The 21,780-nt window shown below is 39.8% G+C and overlaps 1 protein-coding gene across 5 annotated transcripts in view; it reads right to left on the minus strand.

Annotated features, from left to right (window-relative positions):
• Positions 1–21,780, minus strand: part of auts2a (activator of transcription and developmental regulator AUTS2 a) — a 501,485-nt gene that overhangs the window by 391,735 nt on the left and 87,970 nt on the right. For all 5 annotated transcript variants that reach the window (XM_036560983.1, XM_036560986.1, XM_036560985.1 and 2 more), the window contains exon 3: positions 17,757–17,969. In XM_036560983.1, the coding sequence (XP_036416876.1) occupies positions 17,757–17,969 (213 nt within the window). The remainder of the gene's footprint in view (positions 1–17,756; positions 17,970–21,780) is intronic.

Consider the following 21,780-nt stretch of genomic DNA (forward strand, 5'->3'; position numbering starts at 1 on the left):
CCCATTCATTTTCGCCACCACCCAAACTCTATTACTTCTTTGCCCAACACCCACCGAAATGCATGTACTCACTCAGTGCACATTCCCAAGCTCTACTCCACAGCCACACTGACCTGCACTCATCTATTTGTCATTTTTTCATCCCTCGTTCCTCCCATAGAGTCCCATTAATTTTCTTTCGCAACAAAGCCCTAATCAGTCTTTTTCTCAACAGCCACCAAAGTACATGTACTCATTCAGATCAGGTCTCCAAGCTCTAATCCACAGCCATACTGACCCACACTCCTCTATGAGTACTTTTTTCATCCCTCATTCCTCCTATAGAATTCCATAGTAATTGCGGCACAACTATTCCGCGTTTCCTTTAGGAAATGCACTTTTCTAGTTCTTCTTCTTCTTTTTATTCTTATTCTTCTGCCGTTTCTTTGCCACTTAACTCGTCCCGCAGCTTTCAAGATATCACCACCATTCCAACTCCGGATTGTCCGGCCTGATTGTGTGATGCGTGCTTGTACACAGCTTTTTGATCGGATGCACGGATTCCGTGTGGCAAGGGAATTTTGCGGAGTTTTTTCCCATAGATAACAAATGGGGTGAAAATTTACATGCCAACCTAAGGTACTTCTGCTTGCCCGCTCCACACCATTCAATTCACTGTCGTTTTGACCCGCACTCATCCATTTGTCGTTTTATTCCATCTTTCGTCTCTCTCATAGACTTACATTGAGCAGACTGTTGGCAGCATGCCAGACATGATGTCACACTGGGGCGTTAACTCACTGTGGCATGCGCCCGCCCCCCGGCCCCGACGATGACGGCCGCGAGAGCCGGCAGGAAGGCGAGGCCTGAACACCCAGCGGCGACGAACCTCGGCCAGGACGGCAGGGAGAGAGCCACGAGTGGGGAGGGAGCGGAGCGCAAAGCCCTAGCTCCTCCAAGTAACCCCAGTGACGCGAATGATGGCGGCAGGAGGAGGTCCCGAGCTCCGCCGCCTGGGCCCCGCCCCCTGTTACGCAGCGAGGTCGCTCCACTACACCTCACGTTCGACCCGGGCGGCTGAGCTGCAAGCTGGGGGGGTGACGAGGAGGCGGAGCAGCGAGCTCTCATTCCCTCTCGGCTCAGGTGCTCGCCTTTTAAAAGAGCTGAGAGGGATCAGAGCGAAAGAGAGAGAGAGGGACGAGCAGCAGCAAGAGACTGAAGAGCTGAAAAGCTTGAGTGTGAGAGACTGAAAAGTCTAGCCAGCTTAAGCCACTGAAAAGTGGCCAGCATAGTTTGGTTGTTTTGAGTTGTGTTTATTTGTTAATAAATATGGCTGCTGCAGCACTGAACCCTGCCTCCAGCGTCCTCCTTGAGCCCGGGGTAGCACATGCCGTGCTACACTCACACACTCATCCAAGCTCACGCATGGAGCCCAATGTCTCACATGCTCACAGCCTAATGCTCAGCAGTATCAGCGCACATGATTTTTTTAAGGTGGAACTGCTTTTAAGGTGGAATTGCACTTAGCTAGCGCAAGGATTAATCCACTGCCATACTGACCCGCACTCCTCTTTGTGTCGTTTTTTTCATCCCTCATTCCTCCCATAGAGTCCCATTTATTTTCGCTACCACTCAAACTCTATTGCGTCTTTACCCGACGGCCACGGAAATGCATGTACTCACTCAGGGCAGGTCCCCAAGCTCTAATCCATAGTCATACTGACCCGCACTCCTCTATTTGTCGTTTTTTCATCCCTCGTTCCTCTCATAGAGTCTCATTCATTTTTTCCACCATTCAAACTCTATTACTTCTTTGCCCAACAGTCACCAAAATGCATATACTCACTCAGGGCACGTCCACAAGCTCTAATCCGCAGCCATACTGACCCGCACTCCTCTATTTGTCGTTCTTTCATCCCTCGTTCCTCTCACTGAATCCCATTCATTTTAGCCACCACTCAAACTCTATTGCTTCTTTAACCGACGGCAAACAAACTACATGTTCTCATTCAGGGCAGGTCCCCAAGCTCTATTCCATAGCCATACTGACCCGCATTCCTCTATTTGTCATTTTTTTCATCCCTCATTCCGCCCTTAGAGTCCCATTCATTTTCGCCACCACCCGAACTCTATTACTTCTTTGCCCGACAACCACCGAAATGCATGTACTCACTCAGGACAGGTCCCCAAGCTCTAATCCATAGCAATACTGACCCGCACTCATCTATTTGTCATTTTTTCATCCCTCGTTCCTCCAATCCCATTTATTTTCGGCCAAACCATAGCCCTGTTTTTTCCATTGTGCAACAGACACCGAAATGCATGGGAACTTTCCCAAGCTCTAATCCACAGCCACACTGACCCGCGCTCATCTATTTGTCGTTTTTTCATCCCTCGTTCCTCCCATAGAGTCCAATTTATTATCTTTCGCAACGAAGCCCTATTTTGTCTCTTTCTCAACAACCACCAAAGCCACCACTTTCAGATCAGGTATCCAAGATCTAATCCACAGCCATACTGACCCACACTCCTCTATGAGTACTTTTTTCATCCCTCATTCCTCCTATAGAATTCCATAGTAACCGCGGCGCAATCATTCTGCCTTTCCTTCAGGAAATGCACTTTTCTAGTTTTTTTTTTGTTATCTTTTGTGAATTCTTGAATGTTATTCATGTTTATTGTCTTCACTGTTAGCAAATGTATAAAACAACCTCAAGCTAAATTTAAAAGCTAAAAACTACATTAAAGTTAATTGGTAATGTAGTGATAATCCGAATAATCAATTATTCATTTCTCATTATTTTACCAGGCTTCTAATATTGATTCTTGTTGTCAAGAAATTTCCCCACAGTACTTGACGGCGCACTTTGCATAGCAGATTTCGCTATGTTTGGCAGCAGTGTAATCTGGTCAAGGGGACGTCTTGTAAAATGACTGACAGGAAGGCAGTCTAAACACTGACAAGCCTTCTCCTCCACCCTGTTTTCCAAGCGGTCTCTCAGACACGTGTGTTGATGCTTAAACAATTAAAAAATAAAACAATTAATTCTTTCATCATAATCTAAATATTTTCCAGGTTATTTGTACTAATAAAAAATTGACTAATATACCTTTAAAAAAGTCTTAAAAACATCTTTACAAACATTTTCTGTCCACAGAAGAAAAAAATCCAGTTTTTTTATTAAATAGTAATTACATATAAAATGAAACTAAAATAAACACTAATAAAGTCTATTTTTCAGGCCCTTGTACTGTCAGACCAACCACTCTTGGGGACCTTTCATGCTGACCTTAAGATTTATTTTATTTGTCCTCAGAACTGTTTGAAGTTACTGTTTTGTTTCATAGTGGTGCTGGCACTTGTCTGACTGACTGATGCCTCTAGCGATCTGATGAGCAACTTTCAAATAATTTATGTACATGTAATGGACTGGACTGCAAGCCGTGTTGGATCATGTTCATGTATATTGCTGAAATAGAAACATTTTTTTTACATACATTAATTGCTGAGTTTGGTCTGCTGAAATATTTAGCTGGGTTTGCGTACGGACCGTGGTCTGCTAGTTGGCGACCCTTGCCTTAGAACATTTACATCCAGTACGCTTCGTTTTCCTGGCCCTACTCTATGGCACACAATACAGACTCTATCATCTAAAGGAGTGGCTTCAGAAGCAGTTTCTTACCTTTCGGAATTAGAGACCTAAAACACACAACGGCACTTCAGTGACTGGAGCACAATACTGGTTCTTTCAGTTTGCACTACTGTAAGGTTCTCAGTTTGCCACATCTAGTAATGTTTTTATTCTTTTTAAAAGCGTTGCAGGAAAGAAAGATAGAAAGACACAGAGTCAAACAAACATGGACAAAGAAAGTAAGCATTACAAAAAGAGAAATGGAGAAGAGGGAGAGCCCCAGGTGTATAGTGCTGGAGAGGGCCCAGGCTGACGCTGGGTTTCTGTGGGAATATGAGCAGTGACAGGCCCGCGTGTGCCCTGCTCCCTCTCTCCCTCCCTGCACTAGACTAGCTGGCCTGAGCTTCGCACGCACACCTCCCTCCCTCTGCAAAAAGCGAAGCTGGAGAGTGTAGAACTCATTTCTCGTCTCCAGGCGGCAGAAGACCTGGATTTGGATAAGACTGACTGCCAGACAACAGCGTGGAACAATTCCACGAGCCTATGACTTTCAGACGCAGAGGCGGGTGCCAGCCCCTAACTCTGCTGGCCCTGCTCCCTCTCTCCCTCCCCGCACTAGGCTAGCTGGCCTGAGCTTCGCACGCACACCTCCCTCCCTCTGCAAAAAGCGAAGCTGGAGAGTGAGTGAGGAATCAGATGAAAGAGAGGAAAGGGAGATAAACGAGTGTAATTGCTGGCAGATGAGAAAAAGAACAATGGATCTGAGAAGGAAGTGGTATGAAGCTGAACCAGTAAGAGCTGGCGAAGTAGCGTGAGGGAGAGAGACGCCAACACACAAACACACTCCACGTGAGCACACAAGATCATTTCTCTGAGATAATCTGTGAGTGTGTGTGCGTGCGTGTTTTAGGAGTACTCAAAAAGACAGGGCAAGGTCATATCAGTGAAGGTCCATTATTATACTCTAAACAGAGCTGTAGATTTCCCTGCACACTCAACCCCACTTAAGCATTCATTAGGGTCAGACTGAGCTTTCTGCAGAGGTTAAAGTTGCCAGTACCTCCACATATTGATCTACAGAGCAACTGATAAACCACCCAGTGGCTCTGATCACTAAACATGATTAAAAGCATAGCATCAGCATCATGATAATATACTGTTCAAAAAATGCACTTTCCAGGTATTTTTTCCATGGTTTTACAAGCTTACAAGCAGTAGTAGTCATAGTAGGTGCACTACGTGTGTGTGTGTGTGTGTGTGTGTGTGTGTGTGTGTGTGAGAGAGAGAGAGAGAGAGAGAGAGAGAGAGAGAGAGAGAGAGAAACAGAGAGAGAAAAAGAGAGAGAGTAAAAACAGACAGCCGATGAAGCCAGTATGCAGTGAAATCAAGTACTGCAGGAAAGCATCATAAAGCTGGCTTGAAATGCCAAGCACCCATTCTCACATCAGCAGTCAGAGGCAGTACCGTACAGCCAGCTAAATAACTTCATAATTTCACATGACAAAGACATACTATATCCTGTGTACATGCTCAAAATTCACTGCAACGTTACTGATACTTTAAAATGCCAGACTATTAAAACACAATTAGGGCTGTGAAGATGTATTGATATTGATATGATATTGTGAAGACTGTGCTGATGGTGGTGGTGATGATTATGAGAAAAAAGTTAGTAAAACAGATGGAAAATGTATGGGATTATTGTACAAAGCAATATGCCTGCCCAGCCACAAATGCTGAACTGAAAGTGCCAGCTGTGTGCCAAACCCATAGTATAATCCAGGACTGCTTTCCCTAAATCAAACACATACTTTCAATGGCAAGGGGATCATATGCAAAGCAGACCTTCTGTTGAGCAAACTGTTCACTGAAAGAAGTGAAGGACTGAAATGTAGGAGAACAACAACAACTGGCGCCTAGAGAGCATCCAAGTTCACAGTCGCGAAGAAACTAAAAGAAAGAGGAAAACTGTGTCCAGTCAGGTCCCAGTGCCTGGGCTCTTATAGTTCACGTACACAGTCCCATTCAAGTCTGCCAGCATATTACAGGATTGAGTTTCTGGGGCCATGTGCAAGCAGAAGCATGTGTACGCCAAGACAAGCAGAGAGCAGAAAAAGGGACACAATGTAGAAACCAGCCAAACCTGGGTGCATATAGCTTCTGTAGGGAGGCAGCACTGTCGGTATGTAGGTATGCAGAGGGAGCCGTGCACATTTCTCATTCTGATTGTCATTGAAACTTACAGTACAGCAAAGTTTTTATTTTTTCAAGAAAAAAAATACTTGCACAGACAAAAAAAAAAAATTCAAATATGTGCCAGCTAATATGCCATTTATATATGTATAAAATGATGATTTTCAACTCTTTCCAAACAACTGAAAGTTGGCAGGGAGTGATATGCCTGTCAGCATCTCTCATCTTCCAATTACCAATTATGACAGGCAGAGACACATTTCACTGCCGGAGATCATTTTCCTCAGCTCCATTTAAACCATAAAGGCCTCAGAGAAAAAGTGACCGCTATTGTCCCAATTCACAGCAGCAGCTATTACAGCAGGCTTGCCCAAGCAGGCTTTGCTTAAATCAGAGCTTCATTGATCTGGCCCTGTGAACTACATGTGTAGTTCTGACAGGTTGCATGCATCAGGGAGGGAAAGAAGGAAGAGAGAAAGGAAGGGAGAGACGAAGAGATGAAGGGAGGAATAAAGAGAAATGCCATGGGGCATGTGGAGGTGAGGAGATACATGGGGCAAGAGTAGAAGAGAGCAAGTGTTATACATCTCACCTGTCTACTTTGTACTAGCTAAATCATTTAGTAATAAACAACCTAACTCAGAGGCGCACACACAGGCACTCTGCATTTTTAAAGGCATTTCTGACAGGTGGACTGTATTAAAAAGGAAACAGAGAAAAAAAAGTGGGCTTTTTATTATAAGTATGTGTAAAATCTGTATTTCTGTGAACTGAACAGGTGATACAAAATCTCTAAGGCCCTGTGGGGCTATAGCCATTGTGGTGCGATAGCAAAATTAGCCAACTGGAAATCTTTTAGGTTGGAGTCGGAAGGGCGGGCATCACTCTCACTACTAGTATTATGTCTATTTTGTAAAGAAAAAAAATAGGTATAAATTGAAATACCTTATGAATGACAGGTGAACTGATGTTTAACTAACTTTCACATAAATAAAGGAGTCTCAAAGCCCTTCCACCCTCTCTCCCCCTTTCTCTCTCAAAGACAGGTATAGTCAGCCTGGACTGAGATTTACATGGTACAGTTTAGTTGTACTTCTTGTTACCTAACCATACTACCTACCTTACTATAGACAATAGATGGGTGGATGGATGACAAGGGGAATGCAGGATGAGAACATAAATACTAATATTGTATTTTCCCTCTACTTGTAGTGTGCAGCCCAAAAACACTGTAGTGGTAAATCAGATTTAATTACATGACATCTTTGAATTTAAGAAGATTAGGCATATCAAGACATTTTTTCTTCAATTTTGAATTATTTTCAACATGAATAATACATAGGCAGAAAATGAGTATGGTTTTTTTTTCAAGTGAACTTGTGAGCACTGAAATACCAATAGATTTCTTACAAACTGAGAGAGAAAATGCTGGCTTGAGAAATCACTTTAGTTGCCACCAGGGAGTGCTAAAGCACCATTCAAGTTTTTCACTGCATGAGACAAAGTCAATTTGGAAGAGCACTCTTCTAAAATAGCTCACATAGTGTTGAGAGTCCAAACATCCTAAACATCTGCTTGGGGGACTTTTCTGTCACCTCATTCTAGAGGAGACTCAGACAATGAGGGTGAGAGGAATATTTTTACTTTACAGCGGTGTGTGTGTGTGTGTGTGTGTGTGTGTGATTGGGCAAGTGTGTGGTAATATTTAGGAGAAGGCATGCATCTGTCTGTCTTTGAAAACGGAGTCACAATTCTCCTTATAAATAAATGAAAAAAAAAAAACAGTTTTTCAGTTATGAGAGTAACTTGCCAGAAGGAAGAAGCCAAACGGAAGTTAAAGGGGAGTCGAAACAGGCTGGTGTGACAGTTATTTATCGCTGACCCCTCTTCAGTAATATGAAGCTATTACTCAGCTATTTGCCAGCTTCTCATTCAGATTTTCCCATTCCACCTTAAATGGTGCAGCAGTTACACTCCACCATTTAAGGTGGAACGGGAAATGCAGCTAGCTAGCTACCGAGACATCAGCACACTACTAGCCATTTTTCATGGTTGTTACTAAGAAATGCACAATAATACACAGAAATGACATTAAACTAAGATAATACAATGGTTATCATCAATTTTTACCAGAGAACATACTTACATTTGGTCTTGGTTTCTTTGGTCACTTGTGCAGCCATCATGCTGGCTTTTCTTCTTTTTTTCTTATAACACTCTGGAGTGTGCTTTTGAAAAACCCCGTTTGGAGGGCCATGTAGCCCTAACACCTCGCCCTACCCTTCTAGCTCAACAAAAATCGGGACACTCTAGCCCTAGATGTGAACGCGCAAAACGAAGGGGTAAGGGCTATGTGGTAGGGGCAAGGGGTGAAATGGGATTGGGCCTAAGTATAAAGGTCTGTGGTAAATTTTTTTGTAGGTAGGAATATTAGGTGGGAATCATTAGTTTCCTTTAGGTATGACAGCAACCAGCTACTGTAATAAACAAGTAAGTGTAGCAGGTCAGACTATTTTGGCTTACCTAGACAGCAGTGATTATACAGAAGTTCAAGACATAAATATTTTTAATCCTTTGTTTAGTGATATGTCCATTTAGTTAGTTTGCTGAAGAATAGCCAAGTTCATATTCTGTTGCTAACTTAGTGTTCAAATCCATTGTGAGTGAAATAGCATTTAGTAACATTAATGATAAAGTGATAAAGTGTTTTGTTAATTAAGCCTCTAACACCTGAATTGTCAGGAGTCCACAAGAGTGTTTTAGAATTCTGGTGGGGTCTAAAGGATTATCAAAAGATGAAGCTTTTAAACAGTAAATAAGGAAACAAATACCAACATAACAAACAAATACTCAAGTATTTGAATTATTTGGCACTACAACCTATATTGTATTTATTTTTGTTATTATTGTTATTGGGTGGTCAAGGAGTAATCTAAGAGCTCTTGTTCTAAAAGAGTGAACAGGAAAAGAGACAACTCAGATACTGGGACTTGGCAGCATGTCCTCTAAACCAAGCAGCACACGGCACCTAACAATGCTTGACAAATCCCATCTGAAGAGATCAGGACTATTCTGCTCACAATAGGCATCAACACAACAGCAAAGGCAACTCTACATGCTACTTCTGGCCAGTTTCAAATGAGTCCTGTCTAAGAGACAGTGACACTAGACCAAGTAGCATTACACAAAACAACATTATACACAAACACAAAAATACTACTTATTTAAGGTAAAATAAATTAAGGTCAATATTAGATACAAGAGATAAGAAAAAAAACCTTTGAAATCTGGAAACTGCGTGAATGATATCAAAGGATAATCTCTTTAAAATGATAGAAAGGTGAAGGTTCAGAGTCTTTATTATACTCTTTATTATACTTTATTATATTTCATGTGTGGATATATTGTGACCGCTAACTATGATGATAAACCTAGAGTTCCTCTACAAAAGCAAAGGACTCAATGGTGATTTCCTGAGCTCTGCAGAGTTTTCAAGTGTCATTATTTCTTTTACTCAGTCTTCGACATGCCAGCAAATCTGGGCCAAAAAGATTTGTTTTTTTTTTTTTTAGAGAGAAAACTACATTGATGAAAAGCAAATCTCTAAACATAAGCTGTAGAAAAAAAACCCTTTAGCCTTAAAAGGAAAAAGGTGAAAAGGACAACAGATGCAACGATAGGTAACATTAAAGAATTTCAGATGTAATCTGTGTAAAATGGGGCATGCTTGTTTGGCTTGGGTCTGGGGAGTGGAAGAGGTTTAAGCAGAAGAGAGCTGAGGCCTGCCAACAAAGTCTAAAGCTGCAAGTTCAGAGCTCGCTTTACTCAAATTTCTTTTTACATGTTTACACTCACACACAATGAAGGCAGCGAGAGGTCAGAACCACCAAGCACTCTAAGCCAATACAACATGACAGACATACTCCAAAAACCTGGAACTTTCTGTAGTACCCAAATCTTTAAATTCAAATGAATTAGTTAAAATGGAGAGGAACACTGCAACATTTGTCAAGCTTAGCACAGTGAAACCAAAGCCCAGCAAAAAAATACACTGTTCTCTTTCCTGCTCCTGAAAACAACCAAAAATATTATACACACCCGTTCAGTGAACTCAGGGCCTCTACATGCACAAGCAGACACCATGGCTTAAAGTTCTTTGGCACTGTGCTGGAATTCCGGCATGGGGCTAGGCTGTATAGTGCATGTGACCATGCTACTTTGAAAAAGCACTGCAATCAACAGGCTATTTGTTTTGTTTTCATATCATCGTTGTGATCTTCTGGACTAGTTTGGCAATTGTTTAATAACAGTATGCTGTTCACGCTGTTTAGACACCAACGGAGGAGCGAGAAATGACAAATCTGAAGGATAGGCATATTGTATACTTTTTTATGGCTTTGAAAGTCAGGCATGGACTTAGTAGACAATGCATTTTGGACCTTTCAACTCCAAGTTTCAAATGTGAGGATTCACATATAGAAACGATTAGATTTGGTGTTCTTTTCTTTCTGATGAATGAGCTGTGATTTGCGCCTTGGCTGTCATCCATTTGGCTTGTAGCCTACATCTCACTAGGCTATGTTCTGTTTTATGTTCTGTTAACCCATTTTTGAAGTACAAAAAAAATGAAAAATTTTAGGCCACCAGGTTACTTGCTATTTTAACATCCAAATCAGTATTTATGGTGTACATAATAATCACTAATTTGAGAGCCAAATGTTGCATGTTTAAAAAATATACCTTAATATATACAAAATACCGTAGAGCCCAGCAGACCTCTAACAGTGTTTATTAAGACAAAATTACCAAGATGGAATGTTGTTTTAGGGTGACCTTTTATATTTAAAATATTGTTTCTTTTTTGATTTTAGCTGAATAGAAATTCACTGAACGATTGTTTTATCTTTTAAAACATATAAAAACTAGAGATAAAACCTTTTCTGTTACAGGACATGTGGTGAAGATTTGTAGAATAGATTAATCTTGAGAGAGAGGAAATGGGCAGAGACTTTAATAATGCCATTATTAGAGAAACATCTCTGTTTTTGATGCATTTTTTCATTTTCAGTTACAAATAGTGTTTTCAAATAATTTTTTTTTAAATATTTTGATCAGGTTATGTTGATGTATAAAACCTCACATAAAATAAACAGTAGCAACTACACACAGGTTAAGTTACAAAACATTCTGGAGCAATGATACCCCAAAACAACTGGGCTGAGATCTTCATGTATCCAGGCAACACCCCTGGTTTTTAGCATCTTATACCACCAAAGTATTTTAAATTTTTGTTTTGTTGTGCACATATATTTTGTTTGTTTTGGGCTTTGGGCAGTTTTGTTAAGGAATATGTTCACATTCTGTTAATTAATTTCTTCATTTTGTGGAGCCCCCTTCCCTCTATCCTTTCTCCTAACCCCCGAACACATTTCAGGCACAGAAATTTTCCTTGCTTTAAGCCCTGAGATAGGCACGCAGACATACACATAACTCTCAAATAAGTGAATCGAGAACAAAAGTGGCAATGCAATCATCAAAATATTCTGAAAAAACTGAACACAGGCTCGAAAAGTTCTTATTGTTTATACTATTGTAAACATATGACAACACACCCACTACTGAGGTTCACTATGCTGAATCAAGGCCGGATGAAATTAGGATTAAATAGGACTTAAATAGAACTAAAAAATCAGATATAAACAAAAAGGCCTTTATACATACCTGAACATCATTTTAGACACACTTGGAACACTTTCCTGGTGTCTTACGAATTGAATAAGCCTACAGAACAGCTCTCTGAAGTGTGTGGGTACATGTTACACAGCCTGAAAAACCTGGCAGTGAACAAACAGCAGTAACCTGGTGCTGCATTTTAATGTGAATGCAATGTAAAGCTCAGAGTTCAAAACATTAATGGTAATGACCAGACCCTCAGCCATTTTTTCCCAAGCCAGTAATAGTAACTCAAGATTTGAGTCTTTGTCCTCTGAACTTTTGTCAGTTGAGCTTTTTGCAGCAATCAAACCTGTGCTGTGGTGTTTGAAACTTTAGGGTGTTAAGCAACCGCTATTTGCTGCTTGGACAGTATATTGCAAGCCTAGCCAACCATATTTGACCGTTTTTAAGATGAATGTAAGAATGTAGCTTTTATTTAGCTGCTAACTGTCCAACCATCTTAAACATATAAGTTAGCTATCTTAGCACAGGCATGTTCGAGCTTCAGTTATATCGCCATGTCATAATCCTTTCATCACCATATATTAGTATACTAGACTGTGATTATTCATTACATACAAAAATAAGCTGTTACTAAGCCCCACAAACTGCTTTTTACAGAGGTACTGAGAAAGCATTTGTCGTGCTATCAAAGCACAACTGTCAGAATGTTTGACACATCAAACAAGCCCAACTGACAGTGTGAACAAGATATTGCATTTAGTCATGTGTCAGAAAGAAACATACGATTGGAAAGCTGCAAATATACAAAAAGATCACCAAAAAGTAAGTTTAAGTGTAACCAACAGCGTGATATCCAACAAAAATTAAGACTAAAGGCAAAGTCAGTCATTCCGGGTTTTTACAATATTGTCTTACAAAAATCAACAAAAATAACCGGATACAAACCAAACAACTTTGTGCAAAGCATTGTCAACTGTTGAAATAAAACTGCTCCAATTTAAACATTTCAGCAAGATATTTACAGACATGACATTCAGAGTCCTTTGTTAAACGTCAGCAACACTTCAGCCTCAAAATCCTCAACAGTGACCTTGGCTCTGTATGGGGTGAGAATCAGGCCTGAATAATGTCCCCACTGCTGCAGAGCTGTTGGGCTCCACAGCAGAACTAGATTTTTAGGTGAAATAACATAATCCTCCTTTGCTGTAAAATCATTATAACTCACAGTTCTAACACAGTTTTCACAATAAATGGTCTGAAACACTGGAGTTAATGCATACCTGCTAATTCACCAACCTTTAATGCTGAAGACTGATGCGCAGGCTGCTGGTCACACAGCAATGCAGATAACGAAAAGGCAAAGAGAGAGATTTAAGACGAACATCGATAATTTGGAGACGAATGGACTTATTTGCATTTATAAGCACTCGGCTGGTTTCCTGATACGTTTCATCTGCAACAACTCACGAAGCTGAAGTCGCTTCTCATTCTCCTACTTCTCGTTAGAATTCTCCCGTTCCACCTTAAATGGTGCAGCAGTGCAATCTGGCACCTCAGGTACCATTTAAGGTGGAACGGGACAATTTGAACAAGAAGTAGGAGAATGAGAAGCGGCTTCAGCCTCGTACAAAGTCGAACATTGAGAGACATTTTACAAGAAACTCGCGGAGAAGTTTCCTGACTGAGGTGTGAGGAAAGCGGCTATAGCTGAGCTGAAGGTTAAAGAAAAGCAAAGTAAGTCTGCGTTTTTGTTTATTTTATTTTTAGCCTGTACTAGTAGCCTATACTAGTACATTAGCACATACTGAGACATACTTACAGCCAAGATGGTAAAATGGACATAAAATATTGTGGCTCCTAAGGTGAACGTGGACAAAATGGACAAAATGACTCTTCTTAACATTTCGGTTGTGACCCCTGAGCTAAGCCTACTGGTAAGGGGTGATCAGCGCGTGTCTGTTTGCTCAAACTGTCCGCAGCTCAGTCAGGATTGCACAGTCACCACCAGCCAGGTTAACGACCGCGTTCTGTGGTTCACATTTTGCGCTGACTGACTGAAGCCTGTAGCGAAATTGTAGCGAAAATTATCACTATAGCTACACAAAAAAAAATCTGTAGGTGCTACAGCTGTTAGCTACATTTCATAAAACTGTGGCGACTACAGCTATTAGCTACAAAAAAAAAATTTAGTTAACTACAAAAAGTAGCACGCTACTTAGCTACTCCCCCATCCCTGACCACCAGGAATAACTTTGTAATGTTCTGCTGATCAACCAGCAGCCCAATAGCCCATTCAGCTGCTCTACTGATCAGATATAAGTCTGTTTCAGCCCCAGACACACTCCAGCCAGGCCAATGAGCATCTCCTCCCCCCCAAAGCAAAGTACAAGAAAATGGAAAAAAGATAGAAAGCAAGAGAGTGCAGTAAGAAAGACAGGTAAGTAGAGAGAGAAAAATAAAGAAATAGGCATCTTGTATCTATATGCCATGATTATGACACTCACCAAAATAAAGTCCAATTGATATGACTTGTAGCCAGGGCAGTGGGACACACGCAGACACACAAATGAATGCACGAACATACACATACAGCACACACACAGATGCACACACACACACACACACAGTGGTGACTGATGAGTTGAAAGTGAAGACCTGCTGGTCTGTACAACACTGCCCCTCTGTTCCTTTCAGCAGTGTCACACTGCATACACATCACCAAGGCAACAACAGAACAGAGTTCCCAGTGGCAAGGCCAGAGAGTGTGTTTCTGGCCAGATGGGCCTCACAGCACGCTACTATTCACACACCCCCACACACACAGAAAAAGACATGCATCAAATACACAAAGAACACAACTTGCATAGAGGTCACATTACAATTACACTGTAAGGAAAACACTGTACTAGGCAGGTGGAGACAAGATTCAGACAGAGATTATCAAATATTCACATGTCTAGTGAAGCCAAATACACACTTCAAGTAGATAGGTTGTAATGAATGCCAATAAATATGCCATACCTTCTGTGGCTTCTCATTATAATGGTACTCTTTAAAAAAAAGACAATTTCATGCAGCTTCATAGTAAGGCACTCGTCAAAGCAGTAAACTGTGGTGTGAAACTGTATGTTCTCCACTTTAAGAAGACTCTTATCAGAGAGATATGAGGGGCAATATGTCACACTGTTAAAATCTATGGCAGTGGTTTTCTTCCTCCAGCAGATAGGAGAAAGCTCAGCGCATTGGCTCAGTGGCAGAGACAAAGCACATTATGCAGAAATCTGAGTGAGCTGAGATAAAGCTACTGCTGACTTAATTTCCCTTTAAATGCGTCTTTCTGACTGACCTTCCCTCTCACTGTTTCTCTGATAACAACCCAGTTCTCCAAGGACGAGAAAATAAATGAATGGAGAATTAAATCTAGATGTGACCTGGTGACCTTAAAATGACCTAATGCTTTGCATTCCTTAGATGAGTTTTTAAAGAATGCAGAAAGACCTTCTCCTTCTATGGGAAATACGGACGGCACCCACCTTTGTCTCACCTCAGAAAATGCATAAGAGGCTTGAAACGCCAGGCTTCCAATTTAAGCCTCACTGTGCTACATGCCACATCCATAATGCTGCAGCATAAAACAGCCAGTCAAGCATCTGTATGGTCATGCAGAACATTTACATGCTTGGTGATCCCTTCTAATTACTGAATTCTGGTAAGTTAAGTGCACCCACTGCTGACCACGCAATCAAATGCACACACAGAGCTTGTATTATTGCTGTAACCATACACAAATTTCACAATACAATACGTATTGCTGTTTTTGTACCACAATACAATACCATTTTCAATTTCAATATATGTATATCTTGTGTGTGTGGGTGTGGGTGTCTGTATGTATGGGATGAAGCAGTAATCTTCTAGTCAAGTAAACTTCTGTTCTTTCCTCTCCAAGTTTGATGTCAGCAAATAACAGTAACGTTTAACAAACACAAGTTGATGAGCTACATTTGATGAATGGCGACAGGCAACAGGGTTTATAAACTGCAGAGATAACCACAACACACATAAACATGTTCATATGCGCATGCACAAAATGAAACTCGTGCCTTGCAGCACTGTGGAGACAAGAACAGACAGTACATGGGGGTGATGGTACACTCCTCATAGGTGCACATCATTTTTAAACAAGGCAATGATTATCTAGTCACTTGGTCAAGGTTTAGTTACAACTCTGGACTACTACAAAATGGGAAGCAATGGACTGACATTGATTAAATATTGAATTTAAAATGCTTACAGGGCAGAGTGGATGCCCATCTCACAGTAAATAATAACCATCAAGTATTCAGCCAAGCCATTGTATAATATTGTATAATATAGTATTTTATATTTGTAAATGTATAAAAGGAAATCTTGGAGAGGCTTTTTGAGTGGGCCTGATGTAGCTGATAAAATTAATAATAATATTATCTATAATTTTTCATGTGCTATCCTTACGTTTGTCAGTAGAGGTGTAAATTGGGTGTAATTGATTGATTGATAAATACTGTTTGTTTAGATCTCATTCTGTTCTGTATAGGTGTACTTAATCTTAGACCAACAGATGGAGCAAACTGCTTTAAACTGTGTGAAGAGTGTCAGGTGTGAACAGCTTACAAGGCTCACGGGTCATGTTAAACAGATCCATGATTAAAAGGTATTATGCATTTTATGGCATTACATCTAACTATATTTGATTAATTATTATAAAATTATGAAGAGATAATAAAAACAACAAGAGAATAAAACAGGCTTTGAAATAAAACAAAAAAGTCTGCAAACAAGTTTGCTGTTTGTTTCTGACACTGAAAATAATAACTTACTGGAAATTAACTAAGTGAAAGGGCAGACTGACTTTTGCCCAGTACTGTATATTTTACCACAATACATTAACTTACACTTATCTTCTTCCAGTGAGCTTTAAATGTTAAAAAACTCCAGCAGCACTACTGTGTCTGATCTGATATTATAATGACCTTTGCTATTCCTATCATGAGATTTTCGTGTTTGTGTGTGTGTGTGTGTGTGTGTGTGTGTGTGTGTGTGTGAGAGAGAGAGAGAGAGAGAGAGAGAGAGGGAGTGATTGTCCACCCCAGTGCTTAAGTGATACTTTGCAGCAGCAACACTTCTGAGCAAATGTGCCATAAACACTCATTAGCAATATCAGGGGACTGACAAGGAAAGCCCTTTACACATTTATGTTCTCATTTACTACACACACCTAAATGACACCTCATAGTAATAACAGTGACTAATTTAATTAGCACTTTAAAAGAGAACAGCAACGATACACTGAGCTCATGATCCAATTCGATTCATGATACAGGTTTCACTATTCAATATTCTCATTATATTTTTTAGAAAATTTGGATGAAGAAAAGTTCAAGTGCATTGATAATGAATGATTAATGAAAGATATAATGAGAATTGCACATGATTTTGAAAAAAGACGGGGAGGGGGGTCTTTTTATAGAACATAATCACATTTGTAATGCAACATTATTCAGAAATATCAAAATAAGTTGTTTTACTCAAATCATTCAGCCCTAGTGTATCGTGTCACAATGTACTGTTAAACCTCTATAGTCTTCTCTCTCTCTCCCTCTCTCCCTCAACACCTCATAATTGCCCTTTACCCTCCATTTCCATCTTTCTATCCCATTCTTCAAAAAATATAACAATTTAGCCTTTACAAATAGCCACACACCTCTTCCTCTTACCCACACCATAATTACAACTAAAAAGATTCTGCAGGTCTCTAAAAGCTTATGTCACATTAATTAACTCCCTGATTAGATCAGGCAAGTAGATGACTAATGATCATCGGCAATTAGTCCTTTCAAGCTGTGTCTTTGAGTTTGATTCTTACACCTCCTTTGTAAGGCGCTTGAATGAAAGACAGAAGCCTCATATGACACCTTACCTTTGAAGATACTACATTTGTCCTTATTTCATTTATTTTAATTGCATTACTTTTTATTTCATATTTTACCTGCATTAATCACTCTTTTTATCCAAATGATCCAAGAAAATCAATCCAATCACTGAATGCCAAAACTAATTTAAATAGTTAATATCAATATCATGTGATAGTATTGATACAGATGATGGTGGTGAGCTGTTGTTACTCAAAGTTCTTGCCATCAACTCATAAGCCATTAAAAAAATCCATCAGCTCTCATCTCTTGATGAAGCTCCAAACACCAGCCTGAATAGAAGAGGTAAACAAAAACTCACTGCTCTGTTTCTTCTCTTGGGATGTTTTTTCTTCTTCTTGTGTGCTCGGGCCAGGCGTGGACGGTTCTCCTGGTCTGAATGCTGCTGCTGGTTGTGGAGGCAGCTCTTACGTAGGTCCACATTCAGTCCATTAGGCACCCGGCCTAGTCGCTTCTTCTGCAGCCGTAGAGCCTGGTTCTCTTTCCGCTCATGAGGCTTCAGAGCCATATCCTTCTGACAAACGGAGACAGAGAGCGAGAGAGAAATATAGATAGAGAAACAGGGAGGGAAAGTATTCAGTAAAATTTTTACCTCCAAACTGGATAGGATTTAATCTTGCAAAAACATAATACCTTTCTTTGTCATTTTTGTGAAAAACACACACCTTAGAAACATAAGAATCTAGTATTGCAGATAATCATTCCTAAACCCCCTGCCACCAGAAAAAATAAAAATAAATAAATCACTTCAGTTACAGGCCAACAGAATCAGAAAGAAGAGATTTCTTGCAAGTACAGGATCGATATGGCAGTGCCTCTCTTACTAGCCTCCGCTTACAGACTAATCAATTGCATTACTTCCTGCACAAATCCTCTCAGCAACACTCAATAGTAAAACCTTGTGAATACAGTCGGCAAGGCATAGTGAAACAATCTACCAGTACCAGTATTAGTGAAGATAAGTGACTTGCTGAGTGGAGGACCCTTCATCCTCTATTGTTTGTTTTCTACGTGAGGAGTTGTTTGGCAGGCCTGTAGTGAAGATGATTTGTCTTGGACTTTGTTGAGTCCAAGACATTTCAAAGACTGAGGCCAGATTGAGTCTAAAGGGGGCAGAGAAAAAGTCAAGGCTGAGTTCAACTGAGAGCAAAACCAGGTCAAGACCAAAACCCAAAAAAGTTATTTTCAAGACCAAGCCTTTGCAAGTCTTTATCTGCTTCCAGTACAAATAACTGCAACAATGTAAAGTTTCCACAAAACAAAACTACATGTACAAAAATACCTCCATCAAATTAAAATCATAATAAAATACCTCAATACAACTAGCAGAGGAGATGGACTAACATTTTTTCAATTTTTAAGATCACATGTTCCAAAAACATTATGTCATAGAAAGCAGTTTCCTTTATTTTCAAGGTAGATAGCAGCTAGCCCACCACCGCTCCCTGCTGACAATTTTTCATGACAGTGTTCAGACGCCTATGGTTACCAAATTGTTGCCGAGTCTCAGGAGTATGTTGTGTCTCCTCAATAATTATATTATAGTATTTCCTGTCTGCCAGTCTTGTCATTAAAATTATATAAGTATATTTTCTGATTTTGTCTGACAAAGATGAAAGTCTTTAAAAAAACCTGCTTTTAAAACTACTGAGTACATTTAGCAACAGTCAGCAAAACGGTAAGCTAATCATCATAGTTATGCAAGGCTGTAAAATTTGGGAAAAAAACATTTACATGCAACAGGCTTGCTGTATGAACAAATGTTCTAGCTAGTGACACCCATATCTGGCTCTGCCCACTTGGCCAGATAACCGACAGAATGCTTTAGAATTACTTTTGTTTAAACGGGATAAATCCCAGCAAATAATCCTGGCTACCTGTTGAGGTATAATTGAATTTAAACAAGTCTATCAAGTTAAAACATCATCAGACATACAGGTACTTACTTGATGGTGAAATTTGGCAGAATGGTATGAGGCTGTGCAACTTAAACATGCAATGGCAAAAAAAAAAAACAAAAAAAAACAATCAATTTGAGGGAGGAGGTGTGAGAATCTGTAAATGTTGGGACTCTAGTCTAAACCTCAGAGGTTATTTCTCAGCATGGTCACATGGAACAGTAAAATATATTTCAGAAAAATTGTATTTAAAGTAATTCACATTTTAAAATTTCTCACAAATCAGAGGTGTGCTCTGGCCCAATTTAACCGCTATCAAGTTGCTTAAGTGCAAGTCCACGCACATTAACAATTAAAAGAAGGAAAATACAAAAAATACAAGACATTTCATGAGACAGATGCCTGTGATCAAGACAAGTCCAAATAGAAAGACAAGTCTAAGCCAATACATAAAAAAATCTTGAGTTTATTTGTTCCCCCATTCTTTATTCTTCTATTAAAGTTCTATTCTGTTGACTATTTTCAATATTCACATGGCCTACACTGCTGTTTTGTGAAATTGTGGGGAGAGTATTCACATATAAAGCTGTCAACAACCACGGAATATGGCAAAAATATTGTGGGATTAGAATTCAACTTGTGATTAAGTACATAAACTGATCAATGACTCATCATTCTCTTTCTACTCACCTCACATGTATATGTGTTTACAGGTATGTGTGTGTATTAAGTAACTTCTCCATTGCTGTAATGGATTCAATAGGTATGCTAGCTCTAGTTCATTCAGAGGACTTACAAAGCCTCTATTTTCCTTAAACACAAATACTTCTTTGCTGATCACTTTTGCTACTGTCTCCCACTACCTTCCAAAAACACAAATGCTATCTACATACAGAACAAGACTAGCAGTTGGTCTCTCTCTATAGTGTGTCACTATAAGACTCCTAACGAATTGATAATTTCCATCACAAGCAGGCTTTCCCAGCGATTCTGCACCTTCACGCATAATAATCCAAGATAAAACTTGCAAAAAAGCCTTCTTGTGTGTGTGTGTGTGCATGTGTGCAAAAGTGTCTACACATGCCATAAGCCATACTCAGCTCTCATCCTCCTCTAAGACGGATTCATCATTTTATTATTCAGCTTTAAATCAGATTACAGGCTTTAGCGACATTACATGTTTAATGACCTTTCTCATGTACTCCATGCCAGAAGTATTAAGCCCTCCTTTTTTCTCTTTTTCTTGAACAGAGTAAGGATGTCTACGCAGATCTAGCATGATAGTCTTCAGCACTCTGGGTACTGAGACACATTAACTCCAGTTTGCTTTCTCTCTCTCCACTTTGCGCTCAGAATCACTTCATTTTGACATCTTAAAACATCATCATAAAGTTGCTATATACACTGACCAGCTACTTCATTAAAAACACCTTCTTGTTTCTGAACTCACTGTCCATTTTATCAGAACCACACAGGTAAACTTTGAAGGTTTACAATTAAAGACTGTAGTCCATCTGTTACTCTGCATACAGGACCACTAGAGAGCAGGTATTAATTGGGTGGTGGATCATTCTCAGCACTGCAACACACTAACACGACAATGCCATGTCAGTGTCACTGAAGTGCTGGGAACGATCTACCACCCAAATATTCCGTGTTCTGTCATGGCCCTTGGGGGACCATTGAAGAACAGAGTGAATGGGGACAACATATGCAGAAAAAAACTGATGGACTACAGTCTGTAAAAACTGTAAAAGTCTGTAAAAAAAAAAGCGAATACACCTATATGGTAAATGCAGTTGATAAAAGGGGCAACATGTGTACACACCTAAAAATGATGGTTCTTCAAGGGTTCTTTAGTAAACAAAATGGTTCCGTATAGTTCTTTGCATTGTGAAAGAGCTCTTCAGATTCATGGAGAATGTGCTGTAGAGGGTTCTATATAGAACATTTTAAAAAGGGTTCTATATAGCATGAAAAAGCGTTCTTCGACTGTTACAATGTCAGGCAAACAAAATATTTTGATCTTTGGTGGTCATAATAATTTATCTGAGGTCCTTGCCAGATTGAAGGAAGCCAGTCCCTGTAATTAGACTTTCTCTACATCCTAAGTTTCCCTGACCATGTATAATTTTGCAAGCCAATATATGCATGTATTTCCAACTTATATTCTCTACGGTCAGACAGCTATTCCAAACTGGAACAAAAAAAAAGATCCAACATCATCATCCAGCTTGTAATACAGATTTAGTTGCAGATGATTTGATGTGTCTCTATCTGGAGCAAATACATGGTTTTAGTGGTGAGTTTTGAGAACTGTAAATCAGCACTAGGAAGACTATAGATCCAAGTATGGTATTCCCATTGAAAAAAATCCTTAATAATACACTTCATGACAACAGTCAATCAGTCATAAACCTACAAACC

The sequence above is a fragment of the Colossoma macropomum genome, unplaced genomic scaffold (assembly GCF_904425465.1).
Source record: "Colossoma macropomum unplaced genomic scaffold, Colossoma_macropomum, whole genome shotgun sequence".
NCBI lineage: Eukaryota > Metazoa > Chordata > Actinopteri > Characiformes > Serrasalmidae > Colossoma > Colossoma macropomum.